General features: G+C 38.4%; 1 protein-coding gene across 2 annotated transcripts in view; it reads left to right on the plus strand.

The window, feature by feature from the left end:
* The window catches only part of LOC113543208 (nuclear factor of activated T-cells, cytoplasmic 1), a 65614-nt gene extending 57103 nt beyond the window's left edge, over positions 1–8511 (plus strand). For both annotated transcript variants that reach the window (XM_026941285.3, XM_026941286.3), the window contains exon 10: positions 5782–8511. In XM_026941285.3, coding sequence (XP_026797086.1) covers positions 5782–5837 — 56 coding nt within the window. In that variant the 3' untranslated portion in view covers positions 5838–8511. The remainder of the gene's footprint in view (positions 1–5781) is intronic.
* The last annotated feature ends 8541 nt before the right edge of the window (positions 8512–17052 follow it).

Genomic DNA, 17052 nt, shown 5'->3' on the forward strand with positions numbered 1-17052 from the left:
AAAAAAAATGATTAGGTCATGTTTTCTAAAACAAGGAATTACTTCTTTACAAACTTTGTGCATGCAAAAACAAAAGAACATTATTTCTATAAAGTCTAGGTTGAGACCAAGGCCATATTTAGCAAGACCAATGCCTAAGACTGAGACAAATCCAAGTACAAATGCCAATATGTCTGAGACAAGTCCAAATCAATACAGAAAACAAGACCAGACTCGAGTCCTACAGCCTACCTGGGGATCCATGGGCCCTACTTTGAGAACCACTGGTATAAACAAAAGTATTCTTCTCAGATGTTTTGGAGACACAACTGCAGCCTAAAGAGTGCATAAGAGTAAAGGAGAGCTTAAAGGTGTGAGCTGGGGTGGCAAGGCTTATTCCAAGGATAAGAGCTGCCTTCCTTTGCCATCTTTGGGGCCACGCCCCTGGCTTAAGGCCTCTCAGCTGTCCAAAAGTACACACACGTAATCTGGAGAAACTCCTTTAATGGCTCTCTCTCTCTCTCTCTCTCTCTCTCTCTCTCTCTCTCTCTCGCTTTCTCTCTTTCACGGTGGGACATGGTGGGGATTTGAAGGATTTCAGCAGCTGCTGCCAGGGGCTGGTGAATAACACACCAGAGTTTATTCAAAGCCATTTTAAAACAAACTCTCCCTCCTTCTGTCTGTCCCCCTGCTGTCAGCCTCTGAGCTGAATGCTTCCACATGGCCAGCGCAGGCTTTCCGAATCAGCCGAGTTTTTCTTGATGGGGTATGCCGTCCATATAGTTTTTTTAAATTATTTATAACTGCAGTAGACTAATGACTGATCCAGTGGAATTTTTCAGCATGCGTGTGTTTGTACTCTTTCTTAACCCTTCTAATGTCTTTGTCTATGGGGTTAAGGCAGGAGCTTGGCATGCTAGCTCCCTCGTTGGCGCGGTTCCGCGCGTGGGAGGCTGCGAATGGCCCATTAGTGTTTCGGCTGAAAGCGAGAGCAGATTTGATATTGTGGGGAAACAATAAGTAATATGTAGCAGGAAATTCAATTGCCCTTCTCCTACAGCATCAAATTCAGAGTTAAGCTTCCTTTGCCAAATCAATTTCACGGGCGGTTTAAACAAGGTTAGAGCATTTCTGTGAAAGCCGCCCTATTGAACATATACAATTTCAGAGCGGGATATTGTGATCTTGCAATTACGCTAGAAACATGTTGTTGAATTTCAGTAGATATTCAGTAGAGAGAAAGAGCGATAGTTCTTGTCACTCAACACATCATTTTGTTAGCAAATTTCTACAAAAGAGTTTGAGTTAGAGCTGCTTGTAGACCATGAAATCCCTCGTTCATTAAAAATACTGACCTGCGCCTGGTGAGTTGCATCTTAGCTGCTGAACTCATCATACCTGATTGAAAAAGCTGGTCCGGAATTAGCTTCCCCTCATGCTCATCATCACAGTATCAGGTTTCATGCTAAGGATTGTCCAGGCGTGATGACCATCTATCTCGAACCAAACCACAGACTCTCTGCTCTCACTTCTTTTGGGAGTCTCACTTATACTTACTGTAGTGTTTCCTGCTCTTAGTTTGTGAAGATTAATGACAATAGTAAGAGTAAAATAGGTCCCTGAGTGTCGCTTTGATTTAGCTAAATATAAGCTAGAAAGTTAAAAGGTGAGTTGTACTCATCATGCTTGTTTCAAACTTATTAATTATAGGGCTTGTCAAAGTTATTATGCTGGAAAGGCTGTAGGCTAAGCTACAGCATAGCAAAATTTGGAATTCGGAGTACTTTTGTGTCCATAATATTTGCTTATTTCAGATTAATGGACAGTTCTGGCCACATCTAATTGTTCTGCCGAGTTGACGTGCAGGATTTGTTTTTTCTTTGACTAGAACATTGATTAATTGGTAAATTGTAGTGTCAAATTGACTTCATAGACCAGACTAGCTGTCTCCTGTGTCCGTTGCCTTGGAAGTCACATCCTTTAAGGGCTAACCAGTACGTCCTCCTCGACACGTGAAGTCAGCCATTTTTTTTTTTCAAACTGTTGCTCACGCTACCTCACAGGGCAACATAACACTCTCTGTGGAAAACACTATATGCCCTCTTCCACATACATGAGCTCACATGAGCGCATGATTGGTTGGTGTCACTCTGTCCTTGCTAGTCAGGTTAGCTGAAGATCTTGGATCCTGAATAAGAATCTGCTTTTTTTATTACTGTTTGCTGAATGACATCTAGTTAGCTACATATTAAAGTGTCTTGCTAGCTTGGTAGCAACGAGCAAGTTAGACTCAGCTAGTTGTATACATTTTCTCATTAACTGTAACCATATGACAGTTACCTAGTTATAAGGGAAGTAACTCACCTATATTTGTGAGAGTGGCATGTTTGTTGAAACTGTTTGGAACATGATACAGTTAGCTGTGTTATAGGTTTGTATATAGAAGTATATATATATATGCAGTGTTTCCATCAAATTTCGACAAATGAGTAGCTGCCTATATAGGGAACTACATTATGATTGGGACACAATGCAAGATAGACAAGGAGCAATTGATGTTCACTAACAGCTTGTTATCTGTTTTAAGTTTTTTTCCACCACCTTTATGAAAGCTTGCATACCCAAGTGATGAATAATCTACAATGGAAAGTGAGTGAAATGGCTTCACATCAGTATTGAAAGGAAAACAGTGTCATATCAATAATAGTTGTCAGCATGGTGAAAGAGAACAAAGCCGGAATTCCTGCATTGTTTATTTTTAGACCAGCAAACGTCAGTTGCCAGTCACTGATCCCTGCATGGGGAATGAGATTAAAAGATGCCTTAAACAGGACCACACCCAAAAGGAAAATCAGGAGGGAGGGGTTGGCTATACTCCCTATACACACGTGTGAGTGTGTGTGTGTGTGTATGTGTGTGTGTATTGGCAGTGCCAATATTACAGGCTGGGGCACTGCAGGGAGGATGCATGTTTTAATAAAGCACCTTCTGTGTACTGTCACACTTAGAAATGCTCCGTCTGCAACCAGCCATGCTTGCTTGCTTTTGTAGGTGTAGGTGTAAGTGTTGATTTGGGATATAATCTAGCAGCATGAACATATAATCATGTGCAGATCTGCTTGAGATCAGAAGGACACTCTAGCTAGAATGTTTAATTTTTTAAAAGATAAATGGCCCAAGGATAGATCCCTGAAATACATCACAGCAAATGTCATGCTTTCCACCATTGTAGCTAAGCTAAAATATGAATTTATCATATAACATTAAAATGTCTTCAATAAACAAACTAGTGCAATTAAAATAAGCACTAAACTACTAAAGCTAGCTAGCAACAATGATTTATTTCTCAGCCAGTGCATCAATGGCTAACAGTCTGGATTGAGTTGACATGGTAGAGATTCTCAAAAGTTTTTATAATATTGTATCACAGTGCATGCTCAGTATTGTAATGCCATGACTTTAATCTAGTGCTTTATTTTCACGCCTAATATTCAGGTTACATTCAAATAGCTAAAGCTCAGTTAACAAATGGCTAATTTCAGCTAATGGTACTGTTTAATATCACCATTTGTCTTTATTTATTCGTTTACTATAGAATGGTCTTTCTTTCTAAGATACACTTCGTCACCCTGAGAATACTATCCCCACTGTGAAGCATGGTGGTGGTAGCATAGTGTTTCGCCCTCAATTCGGTATAATGGGTTATTTTGTGTAGATCCCTGACATATAATCCCAATTAAGTCAATTTCAGTTCCAGGTAGTAGCACTCCAAAATGTGGAATAGTTCTCTCCAAGCCTAATGTCTGGTTACTTTATTAATGCCTGACATTGTTACAATGCATTGCATCAGGTGGGCTCAAGCCCAGGAGACTATGCTACACCTCAACATCCAACCAATTCATCTTCTTTCACCATCATAAACAATTCACTGCTCTTTATGTTTTTTTGTACTGTACCTGTTGAATGTGTTAATAAATAGACTGGCAGGTCATATTAATAGAATGCTATAATTAGCCATGCATGAGAATTGAGGTTTAACAGTATACAGCATCCTGTTTCGGTGGCTTTTTGAATGTCAGAAGGGTGATTAAAGGCATCTGGACATATTTGCTGGCATAAATCAGTTTTTTTTTCCAGCTCATGCTTTTTTTGTTGCAGTGGAAAAGCTGATGGCTTGGAAATGGAAAGTATTAGTTGATAAAGCAAAACAGCGCAATGTTGTGGTTGCTGTGTAGGTGTGAAAATTTCGGAGAAAGCCCGACCGTTACCACGACTGACAAGAATGAAAAGGAAGCGGGCACTCTTCCTTTGCAAGAAAACCCTTTGTTTTACATTTAGTATGCTGATTTCTTTTAACCCTCCCACCACTCTGTTTTTGTTACCTGAGGCTTTTTATGTATATACATTAAAGTTTAATCACATAATTGTGACCCTGGTTTGTGGTTTACCTTTTTTTTTTGCCAGTGTGTGCAACAAAGAACATGGTTTCGGCATGTTAATGCCTGTTTTGCTCCGAGCTGTGGCGGGCACAAACAGCCAGTGGTGTTGGCTCAGCCTGTACTTTTCCACTGGGACTCCCTCATGTAGGAAAACGAGTTCTGGGCGTTAGTGTGTGTCTATGTGTGTGTGTATGCATGTGTGTATACCATTGCTGGAGGAGCTGATAAGGCATGCTGGTGGTCTGTGATCATAAAGGCGTGAGTTATAATCTGCCCTGATTCTGTAGCATGGAGCGCAGCTAGATCTTCCTGTGCTTCATCCACTGTCGGTGTTGGTGTATCATTAAACAGCCTTTAGAGGTGGCTATGATCTCAGGAGTCATCAGGGTCACTCGGGGTCAGCCACCCTCTCTGTGTAGTCACTTCCTCAAGTCAAGCCAAAGAACACAGAGATAAGGACACTCTGAAGTCTGGCTGAGAGTGTGGGAAATGTGCGGGTGCAAAACCCAGCCCAGTGCTTACTCAAACCTCATGAAAGACAATCTAAGGATGCATATTTCCTGTCATCATTTGACAATAATACCATTTTTTTTAAATATTACACAGTTTGTGCTTGCTTGTCAGCCAAGTTTGGCTTCTTTGGTTTTTCTGTTGTTAATCTTCCCCAAAATATCTGCCACAAACCACATCCCATTTAAGCAGATCCTATAAATGAGTAAAATGTTACCATGTGGCCGAACATTATGGGGTGGCCATCTTGGCCGATGATCACTCATTCCACACCCTTGGACCTACCTCCCAAAGTTATTCGGATGATAATACAGTACCATTTATTATAGTTTCCAATTTTGCATCATTTTCATCCTTATCAAACCATTCAGTTGATGAGGGCAGGGTCATCCAGGAAGAAACCACGCCCATCAGGATAGAAATGTTTCATCATAGGATAAAGGTGATCAGTCAGAACAACTGCAGTATTGATATGCAGTGATGCTTCCATCTGAGGAGACAAGTGGAACCAAATCATGCTAGCAAAAAGAAATCAATGCCCCCCACAGCTTAAAAGAGCGACCGTTCTTTCCTTTAATATGTCATCTGTCTGTGTCTTGACTTTTTGTTTTTTGGCGTGAACCTCAACTAGAAGCAACTGCACATCTTTCACATCCTGCATCCTTTCCCCTTCAGTGAATTGCATTTTTTTTTTTTTTTTGGTTTATTTTTTAATTTTATTTGCATTTGAACTGATACTTTAGCTGAACAAGCAGAAAAGTGTAGTTTTCAGGTGCCATAGATGATGACTGAATTTGACATTTTGTTTGTTTGCAATTTGAACTTAAAATGTATCTCTTTTTTATCTCCACAGTCAATGAGATTATCAGGAATGACCTATCCTGCACTTCCTCTCACGGTCACTCATAGATGGCCATGAAAATGCCTGACGAAAGAAGGGACCAAGATGTCTTCCCTCTGAAGCCACCCGCAATTGGACAATCAGTCCTCGCGTTTAGAGGAACTTCTACGAGGACAACGTGACGTCATGTTTCACATGAAAGGCCTTAAATTCAACGGTGTATAAAAAGCACCATGAAAAGCAGTGACTGTTTAATTTGTTGGTTGTCCTTCTTCTTGTTCTTGCTCTTGCCTTAAAACATTAGAACTGCTCTACGGTGGACCAAGATCTCACAAAGACTTTCGTCTTCTTCTCTTCTTGATGTGTGTGCGTGCTGGCGTTCAGGACAAACGCTGTCCGAATGGCGTTTCGTAGCGATTAATCCCAACTGGTTCATCAGACAGGGCAGATTCTGCAGTGCCTTGCTGCAAGTACAAATGGGGATGCAATTCCGTTCATCTTCTTCACTTCACTTCCTTTTTTATACCTTTACACTTTGGTCGCTCATTTGTTTACAGTAAATATGAAAGGCTGGAATGTGTAGATGTGTGTGGAAACGTGTGAATAAAGTAGACCTGTGTTTAGACCATGTTTTTTTACACCATATACATATAAAATTGTCGGTAGTTGTCTTTGTATAAAAGTGTATGTTTAATGTGCTGTATATATGCATTAATGAACCTTTGTCATTCCCTGTGTAGTGCATGGTCTCTTGGTGAAATCGAACCACCAATTGGACTACCTCCCCGATGCCCTCTTACCCCAGAACTATAGCAAGAAACAAAGTGGTTAACAAGCCTTGACAAAGAATCGCGGGATTTCAGTTGAAATAAAAGAAAAGCACTTATTCCTGTGGCAGTGGTCACTAACCAATTTCCTGGAGATCATGGCTCTGTCCCAAACTTTAGGAGTCATAACAAGTTAGGCAAAATGGCAGTTGTAGCATTTGTCTAAGACTAGCAAACATTAGAATATAGTAGCTGTGTGTTCATGTTAAATGTTAGCACATCTCTTCCTCATCTTTAACAGAACTGATTTCACAATTTTGTACCACAGCACTCTTCAGTAATCCATTCCGATTGGTCAGAGGGTGTTGATTCATTTTCTATACCAACACAGTTCGGACAGTGGCTCCGCATGCAATGGTTTTATTAATGCACTCATTCTAATACAGTATAGTTTCTATGGTAACACAAAGTTTGTATGGTGGATGCTCCACGTAAACAGATTTTAAAAGACGTATGTAATTGTCGATATCGTGTCATTTTTACTTGTGAGGAAATGTTTATTTAGCATTTTTGGAAGGAGTCTCCAGTGTGAGTGTTTTGTAACAGTCAGCGGTAAAGTTGTAAAGGTTTTTTTGTCAGGATTGAGGGCTTTTTTGCAGGGTTTTTATTATTATTAACGTCATAAGAAAGACAAAAAGAAAGCCTGGTGAAGGAAGGACTGTTTATAGCTGCTAACAAATTGCTGTGGAGTAAGTGGAATAAACCAGTGGAATATGCTGTTACTGGAAAATAATGAACATGCGACCCCATTGTTTATTATTCTTATAACAGTACAACACCAACTGTGTTTTTCCTTACTTTGGACGAATGGCATATTCATACTAGTTGCCTCTGTCAGGATTTAGTCAAGTGGGCTGAGAACTGCTAATTAGCTAGGTGTCTATTGTTAAATCATGTGCAATTTAGAGAGAGAGTATCTAAGCACAACTTTAAAGTTAAAAATTACGCTCGGTTTTTGCTACACCACTAGCTGCTTGAATAAAGTGTCGATTAGCTGGATAAGGCATGTTCGATTTGGCTTTCAAACTGGGACAGATCTCCAGCGACAGGGTGCGTGACCACTCCAAGGACACTGGCCCTGCAAACAAGCAAATGCATCCCGCTCCAGGCAAACTAACTCATTTTGTTTTAATTAAACCATTTGCGCACTGAGCTATCATTTCTCTAATGGGACTTTTTCCCCCAGCGCTTTCACACAAACAGAACTAGAATAATATAGCAAAGCCTGTTATCCTTTAATAAGCATACAGCAATATGTGTAATTAATCGGCGGTTGAGGTTGGGTTTCATGGAGACAAAGACCAGCAATAAATGATGCGACGACACCAAAGGATTTATTATGTAATCGATGTTTTCTATAACCAGATGTGTGTCCCTAAAGATGAAGGAGTGGACCTTATTTGAGCGTCTTGCCTCTTTGACGGATATCCTGATCCCAGTCCTTGGCAACCCAAGACTTAATAACGAAATAATAAGACGTGTTAGACGTGACAAACCTCAGACACGTCCAGAGCTTTCAGTGTCCAGGACTGGAACTGGGAACGATTGTCTAGAAACTTCTACAATACCAAAACTGAGAGGTCTGCTCTCATCGAAGGCTCACTTCTCTTCTAGCGAAAGATGTCTTTCTAACGCATGCACTTAATATCGATTTCCAATGTTTCGTTCATTATTGTGATACGGATACTTTGGGATACTTTTCTTCCTGTTGTATATGAACGCATGGTCGTGTGCCTTATTCTGCTAATCTGTTAAACAAGCTGATTGTATTCTTTATTTCCCCCTCAATTTAGGCACACGGTGGATTCAATCTTGTATCTTCTCTAATATGGAATATTTATAGAAATCTCAAGGGTATTTTATGTATACAGTATGCTTTCTGCTAATTAAAAGAATAAAAAAATTATTTAAAAGATATTTTGTTGCTCAGTGCTTTTTGTATCTCCTCATAGACAGCAATAACACAATGCCGTTATCTGTATCTGTTACTGTGTCTTGTTAGTGCTCCAAATATTTGTATCAGTATTTGGATTTAACCCTGAAGTGTGCATGGCCTACATCAGTTTTTTTGATGGACTATTTTTCTAATCCCATTCGCAGTTATTATTTTTGTTTGTAACTACCCGTTATGTTTTTTAACAAATTTAGTTGGTTTTATTTCTCAAAATATAAACAAAACAGTATCAGAATTTAAACCACCATGACCCTGACCAGGCTGTTACTAAGGATGAAGGAATGCTGTAAATGCATGTTAATGATCATAGTCTTTGTTCCACAAGCTTCATATCTGACCAGTTGCTCATGCACACATGAAAGTGTAGAAACCTCCCACAAATGCAACTTTTTTGTTGCAACCCAGGCATGATGCATATAAATAAAATTAAATAAATAAATAAATAAACCATGAATAGTGCACCTAGTATTTATATCTGTATTTATATCTGTTTAGAGCACTTCCTGTTCATTCTAAATAATATATTCAAATTTGGTTACATATCTAGAATACAGATATTATACTATACTATGTATAAGTGTCTGTAAATGGTTTGCTAGCCTTTTTATTCAGTATGATTTCAATCAACCGTTGCAACCTGCATTCAAGACATGACGTGAATCACTTGCATATCTCAAAACTCTAAAAAATCACCTTTGAACATTGACAGTGTAAAAGTGATCTGTCCCAAAAGCAAACCAATAGTTTCCATTCTAGATGATTGGCCATGATTGAATAGCAAGTCTTTCTTTTTTTCTTTTCTTTTTTTGTAACTTCGCCTAAGGCTTTGTTTCAAATGTTCCATGATTACAAAACTGAACCGGACAACTTCTGGGAGAGTGTTTTGATATAAACAAACTCAAATTTGAAATGGATGGATAAAGCTGGATCAAGCACAGCCTTTATCCTGTTGTACTTTGTGTTCCATGTGCGTAAAGTGAAAGGTGTGTTGCTAAAATGGGGACAGCGAGCATTTGAAATGCCAGCAGGGAGCAAAAGGGGTGATCATGGGAAAAACCATGGGCACAGTGCCATGGGACTCTCCTGTGTACCACCTGTCTGTCCTGCAGACTTTTTCCACACAGTCGTACTCTAAAACAGCCATTGTCATGGTGACAGAAGGCAGGCCTGGGCAGCGCTCTCCTGTACGCCCATAGCATTCCAAAAATAACATCTAGTCCAATATTGAATCACGCGTCTTTTTCCGGGTGCTTATTTTAGCTTTTTAATATAGATCTCTTTCATTTGTTGCATACTGTGCACCTATGACTAAACTGTAAAATGACAACTTTCTAAAAGTTGTGTGTTGTATATGAGCCTTGTAAAGTTCTCAGTTCTCAGTTTGCAGAACATAACTTTATTTAACTCCCGAACTTCAACAGTTCCTCAACCTCAGCTACATCACTCAAGTTCATATTTGGTCTCAACCAGACACACTGTGGAACTCTCTGGCATGTTTTCTATCTAAAGTGACTGAATAAGCTAGCTAACTGTCTTTCAAATTAGCCAGGTCTTTCTCAAATCTAAACTATTGCTTAGACTTGACAACAATAACCACCTAATACTATTTAATTTGGGGCTTGTTACATTCCAGAAAGTCCTGTATTGTTCACGAGACATGCTATCAGAATCTACTACAAAGCTGGGACACAGTGCTGTTGCTAGTCAAAATGGTGTCCTTTAAGCAGCAGTGTTTCATTATAATGCCCATATGATTTTCCCATAAAATGAAGAATGATGAAAAATATGTGCAGTGAAGATAGGAGTTAATAATCTTTTAGCAAAAGAACATATATTTTTTAAACCGAGATATGAGATATGCTGTCTACTGCATAGCATTTGGTCAGTGTGGGCTGTATGGTGCGACTCCAAAACAAAACCATATTTCTGCCACATTTCTTTTGTGAATTTTGGGCCAGTTTGTATAGAAATATGGTTGAAATATGGTTTTAATTTGGAGCTCAGGAAGGCAGTTTCAGTCAGGTTGGGCTGCTGGAGCAAACTGAAGACAAAAAAAAGTAAAAACCAAATATTAAATGCAGTGTTCTCCAGAATTATTGGCACCCTTCACAAAAAATAGCAAACGTGTTATGCATTTCAATTCCTGGTAAATATCAGATGTGAAAAGTTTTAATGGCCCTAACCATGCTTAATGGTATTTTTAATGGGATATGAACTGAGGCAGTTCTGTAATCACAAACTCTATTTCCCAGAATCCTCCACTACAAAACTTATCACCTGATCTGTCACATGACCTGTAACCTCAGCTTCTAATCACTCACACACACCTGTTTCAAATCACTGGTTCACTTCATATACACACCCCAGTGGTCTGTTCATTGTGAGCTATCACTCCTAGCTAGTCATGAGTGACATTATATTCTGGTTTTGATTATTTATCAAGTTTGTTTTGCTCCTATTCTAGACAGTTTGTTGAAAATAGTTGAAAATAGTTTTATTTAAGATTGTTTTTTTCAAATACAAAAAGGTTGAAGTAGTGCAGTTTTCTACAAACCCTGGTTTTAAAATTATTGGCAGCTGTGCTATTAATATTTTGTGACTCCCTGTAGATAATATCAACACTACAGTTATTGTTACCACTCTGATGATTATTTTCCAATAACAGCATGTCCTGAAGTGTTTTATTCCTTTTAAACCACAGCCATCAATTTTCCAATGATTACAATTTCTATTTATTAAAGAACAAAACATTGTACGTGTTTCTCTGTTTCATATTTAAAGTTGTAGAACGTCAGCAAAACAAGTTAGTTCCTGTTATTACTTACAGCAACTTGTCATGTTACAGAGAAACTGCAAAGCGCAAGGTTCTCTGTCCTGAAGACTTTCCCATGTTGGAAAGCTTAAAGTTACAGCTTTACCCCTGACTGTTACAAAGCACTGACACTGGAGACTCCTTCCATAAATGTTAAATAAATGTCTCCTTACAGAAAGCTACAGCATATACCAATGATTATAAGTTTTTCCTTGTTAAATAACAAATAACATTTAGTTTTAGTTTAATATTAGCCTTAGATTATGTGGAATGTCTGTCATACAAGTTCCTGTGTATGTTGTTACTAAAGAAATGATAATGTTTTATAATGAGTGCACTCATATAATCCTGTGATTTGTCTTGAAGCCGGAACTACTTTCAGAGCTGCTGCTATTAGAGAACTAATCAGCTCTTTCTAATGAATCAGCATTTTTCATCTCTTGGTCTTCTGTGTGTTATGTTTCAGTCTTTAGAGAACTAAGAGCAACCTGTTTTGAATGACATTAGTAAAGATGGATGCAGATATTTTGACAAAACTATTAATTTTTTAAAAACTCTGACATTTGGATCTGGCAGTACTGCTAATTCACAGAGGAAAAAAATTCCTAATTATAGTAAATGAATACATTTGTGTGCTAGATGATGCCCAGGTAAACTGTAAATGTGCTTTTACTGCACATGTTTAAAACGTTCTTAATTAGCTTTCCACTTTAATTTATGACCTGAGCTTTACTGAAAGATGACCCAAGGGGAAATTATGAACCGTATGTGTATGTGTATGCGTATCCAGCATGGCTGTGTTTACTTGTGTTAATTAGTTAGATTCATATATTTTATTTTAATGCATTCATTTTTTTAAAACATAACTCTAGCCATAATCCTTCTTTCATGCAGCTTTAACCCATCTGCTCTGCTGTCTGAACTATATGGACTATCTGGTACATGTGCTAGCTGCTCTATAGCTAACCATTTTTAAGCATTTCCACATCCTGAAAAAAATCGCTCGCACAAATCACATTTAAATGACACATTAAAAGACACTTTAAAATGAAAAGTCATCCAGATGTCATGGAAATATCCGAAACGCAACGATGTTTCCATCTGTTAGCGTTCTATTCCATCTGCACTCTGTCAGTGAATGTGGAAGGGATCGAGTGTATGATGAAATGCTTTAAGAAAAAATAAGAGAGTTGCTAACAATGAAGGAAGGTCTTACTGTTATATAGTATAGCTCGGTTAGCATGATTTACCTTTTGCTAATCTGCTTCTACTAGCTATCACTTTTAGCTAGCTATCACGAACTCTTAGTTATACTCGAATTCTCAAATTTGATTGGTCAGAAGGTGTTGACAGTAGTATAATAGCATGCCCTGTTGTGATTTCTTCTTTACGAAGCTTTTTTTCCTCACCTTATTTTCACAAAACATCAGCTGCAAACATGACTGTTGTGTTTTCACCTGCAATATTGATAAGCGCTTGTGTGTGTTTTCCAGCCTGAGTATTTGATTACAGCAAGCTTTTCTCTTAATGGTTTAAAAGCAGCGATAGAGCAGCCATGGTTTGACCGCGCACCATCAGGCACAGACTTACTGTGGGCCTGCTCAGCGTTAGATATGAGTGCTGGACCACTCGAGAAGCTTTTCAGCTGTCCACACTCCTCACTCCTTACCTCATTTCCTCTGGGAGAAGCCAGAGTGAAGCCAGTGTCCATCTATTCATTCTAATGAGGCCTGCTTATTGATTACCGAGCAGGGAGGGGGCCGAGCTCGAGTAATGACCCTTTATTCTCTTCTGCTTGTCAATCACGCTGACAAAATACACTCAACAGTTCCTCTAATGGACAGCCAGAGAAACCGAGAGACCTTGCTGGCACCTTAAGATGTTGCTCTCATTTGCCTGTTTTCGACTGATTGACCAGAGATTGACTCCATCATTATTACAAACCATGACCCAACTTTTTGCATCCACATTCAGTATGATTGAATCAGAAAATTTAATAAATCCAATTTATATAAGAATGTTAGTGAATTTAACACATGTTCAAAAAGTAGCTAGAAGTTGCCAGATGATGACATTGACTAATCTGCATGTTCACTGAATTGTCAAGCTTCTTTTAGTCAAGAAATATTTAATCAAGACACCACAAAGTATTTTTGCATATTTACAAAAAAAAGCAGTGGTAATTACTGATCAGGAAATAGACACGAATGAACCCATAACAGATTAAATAACTCTCTTTTATTACTTGTAAATATTGTTAAGAAGAAAGGTTAAAATAAAGAACAAAGAATGGGTGAGACAAACAGTGGTGATCAGTGATTGGTTGTTGGAAACAGCAGTGGTCAGTGATTGGTCATTGGCAATAATAGTGATCAGTGGTCTTTTGGAACGATGGTGATCAGTGATTGATCATTGGGGAACAATGGTGATCAGTGGGAACGATGGTGATCAATGATTAGTTGTTGTGACCAATTATCAGTGATTGGGTTGCTGGGAAACAATGGTGATCAGTGATTGTTGGGAACAATAGTGATCTGTCATTGGTCTTTAGGAACAATAGTGATCAGTTACTGGTCATTGGTTTTACACATTGATGATGAGTCGAGTGAATGTTTTCTCAACTCATATAACCGGCAGCTGTAATGTGAGAGCCATACAGAGTGCAGCACGGTCACTAATATCTGCTAAAAAAACACACAAAAAAGTCACTAGATTTGTTGCAATAAAGTCGTCGAATCTAGTAACAAAGCTGCTAAAGTGGCTAATGATGAAAGGCAATTAATGGATTCACAAACACAATTTCATTTCCATACTTTTAACTGGCTTCAAATAGCTTTTATTCATTGCTAGCTGCATTATTTTTGGTAGTCATGCTTTCAGATTTACAAACTCCGATATGGATAACTCTGAAGACGTTTGTGTGACACTGAAAAATTCAAACTCACTCCACTGGGCAGCTATACAAACAGCATCTAATGTACACGGAGTTCTTTAAGTTCTTCAAATTCCTCATTTACTTCTCGTTTTAATATTTAATATCATTTCTATAGTGAAAGCACATTCACAAGGTCTTTTAAAAAAATCGTGTGTAATTGATCATATGAATGTTTCTGTAAGGAGATGTTTATATAGCATTTTCTTTTAATAAGGAGTCACCAGCGTCGGTGCTTTGTAACAGACAGAGGTAAAGCTGTAACTTCATGCTTTCAGACACAGGAAAGTCTGCAGGACAGAGGACTGTTTTTTTTTTTTTTGGTTTTTTTTTTGCCTTTATCTTCAAGAAAGAGCAGTGAGGGAATGAGAACATGAGTAATAACGAAAGTAAATTGTCTTGTGCATGTACTTCAACACTAAATGTAACTATAAATGGATAAAAATTATGAGAATGTAAGTGCTCTCAAAGTGATGTGGTATTAAAGGAATATTATGCTATGGGACATGCTGTTATTGGAAAACAATCAACATTGGGGTGGTAAGATTAATGCAGCTTCTTGTCTGGTTGCATAACACCACCAATATTTTCCTATAATGACGCACCTCCTAGTGTTTTATTCCTTACATAAGTAATGTTAAATAAACTAACCCTTAGTTGAAAAAAGTTACAAAGTAAGAAGCCAAACCTGAACAGACTTCAGTAAGTTAGCAACATTTAGGAACTTGATGTAATACAATATTTGCTTGTTTATGTGGACTTATCTTTTGTCATGGCCTGAATAACCATTTTAACATACAGTATGTCATTTATCAAAAATTAAATCTAACTTACATTGTAATCTTGTTAACATTACTTATGAGGTAATAATGTTGAAGTTCATGATTTGTTAATGTTAAAGCATTACTGTTTTTTTTCCCTATTCATATTCTCTGCTCACTACTATCATATAAAACATTTTGTGACTGGTTACTGGTCCTCAGTACACTGTGCTTCACCCGAGTTGCAGCAGGCCTCCAAGGAAGCATCTCTGCAGTTTGCGGTGCAGTAAACATGGAGGAATTTCCTACTCTGACCGCAGCTTGGACATTCTGTTTCATGAAAATCCCTACAGTTTTTCATGCAGCACGCTGCACATTCATAACAGCAGCTTATTATGTTAACAGAAACTCGGATTCTTATTCCGTGTGTGTGTGTGTGTGTGTGTGTGTGTGTTTTGGCAAAAAACCAGACCTTATTAAGTACAGGAAAGTTTTGAGCAGGCTGCAAACATGGCAAGGAAAAATGTGACTCATTTTAATATTTTAATTAGAAGTGCCACTGTAGTAAAAAATGAAAATCAGAGTACAGGTCAAATTCTTCCCCAAAGTGGGATCCAGTGTGTTGGGATGAGAATTAATGTGTATATATATTCGTATAAAATATAAAAGTCACATTTTACAAATGTATTGCTGTAAAATCAAATAAGTGTCACTTGGATGTCTGTGGCTAGGTAGTCTTGTTGTAAGGCAATGATGCTATCTGTATCTGCATCTGTTTTAATGCTTCAAATGTCTGTAATCGGATTTAAACCCAAAGTAGGCGTGGCCTAAACCTATCAGCATGGCTCTGACAGTTCCCCAATCTCAGCTACGTCACTCAAGTTCGTAATTGGTCTCAGCTAGTGATGTGCACGTGAATGTATTTTTTTTTTTTTTAATTCTCCACATGCAGTTATTTTTTGTTTGTCACAGAGCCTGTGATATTTTCTAAACAGTTTAGTCGGTTCTGTTTCCCAAAATATGAGCAAACTAGTAGCCTATTGTAAACCATCGCAAGATTCGCAACCCTGGCCAGGCTGTTACTAAGGATGTATGAATGAACACTGTAAATACATCATGTATTGCTGCATGTTCATGTTAATATTTGTGGTCTTTCTTTGTCTCATAAGCTTTATATCTGACCTGCATTAAAGTAAAACAATGCGTCCAGGGTTCTACTCTCAATTCGATGCCTGGTGAGCTTGTTGGAAAAAAAATTGTATCTCTGTTCATATCTGAAGTATTCATATGGTTGCATCCATACTAAATAGTAAAGGAAAGCAAGGGTTAAAGGAAGTTACTCAGCAGCACCGACTGAGCCAAACCGCAAAAGCATCCTGAAATGGATGCATCTTTAGCGTACCTGTTCTCTTTCTCTGAGAGACCAAACACACTCCAGTGAACTCTTGTTCGTGGCTCTCTTATATTCAAGAATGCCCAGGTGACGCACATTACAGGCTTTAAAAGCTGCAGCTTGAAAAACAACAAGGAGGAACATTAGGCATCTCGGATATTGATCGGCGCATTCTGTCGGGCCTCTGCTGAGCCGCTAGGCTGAGTGGCAGGGCCCGCGGGTCAGCGGTCAAACATGAGCTCATTTTCACTCTTCTCTTAAAGGAAAAGTCCACGCTGAAACACGTTAAATGTGTTTCTATTGTAATAGTTGTGATGTGTTTAGCAATTCGAGCACTAATTTGTAAGTTGGTGGTGGACATTTAAAAAGTTGTGTTAATGAGAAATCCAACACAGGACTCAAAGTTCCAGAATGCAATGCCACTACAACGTTTGCAGTCGTGCAGATTTAGTGCAGAGACTCTGCTCGGCTAGTTATCATCGACAAGATGACAAGCATTGTAGCGCTGATGGTGGTATTAGCATGAAATTTGAAGAAGATGAAGCCAAAGGAACTGATTCCTAAAATAAATCTTTTACATTAGATTACATTTTGATTATAAATA

This window comes from Pangasianodon hypophthalmus, chromosome 21 (genome assembly GCF_027358585.1).
Source record: "Pangasianodon hypophthalmus isolate fPanHyp1 chromosome 21, fPanHyp1.pri, whole genome shotgun sequence".
NCBI classification, from domain to species: domain Eukaryota; kingdom Metazoa; phylum Chordata; class Actinopteri; order Siluriformes; family Pangasiidae; genus Pangasianodon; species Pangasianodon hypophthalmus.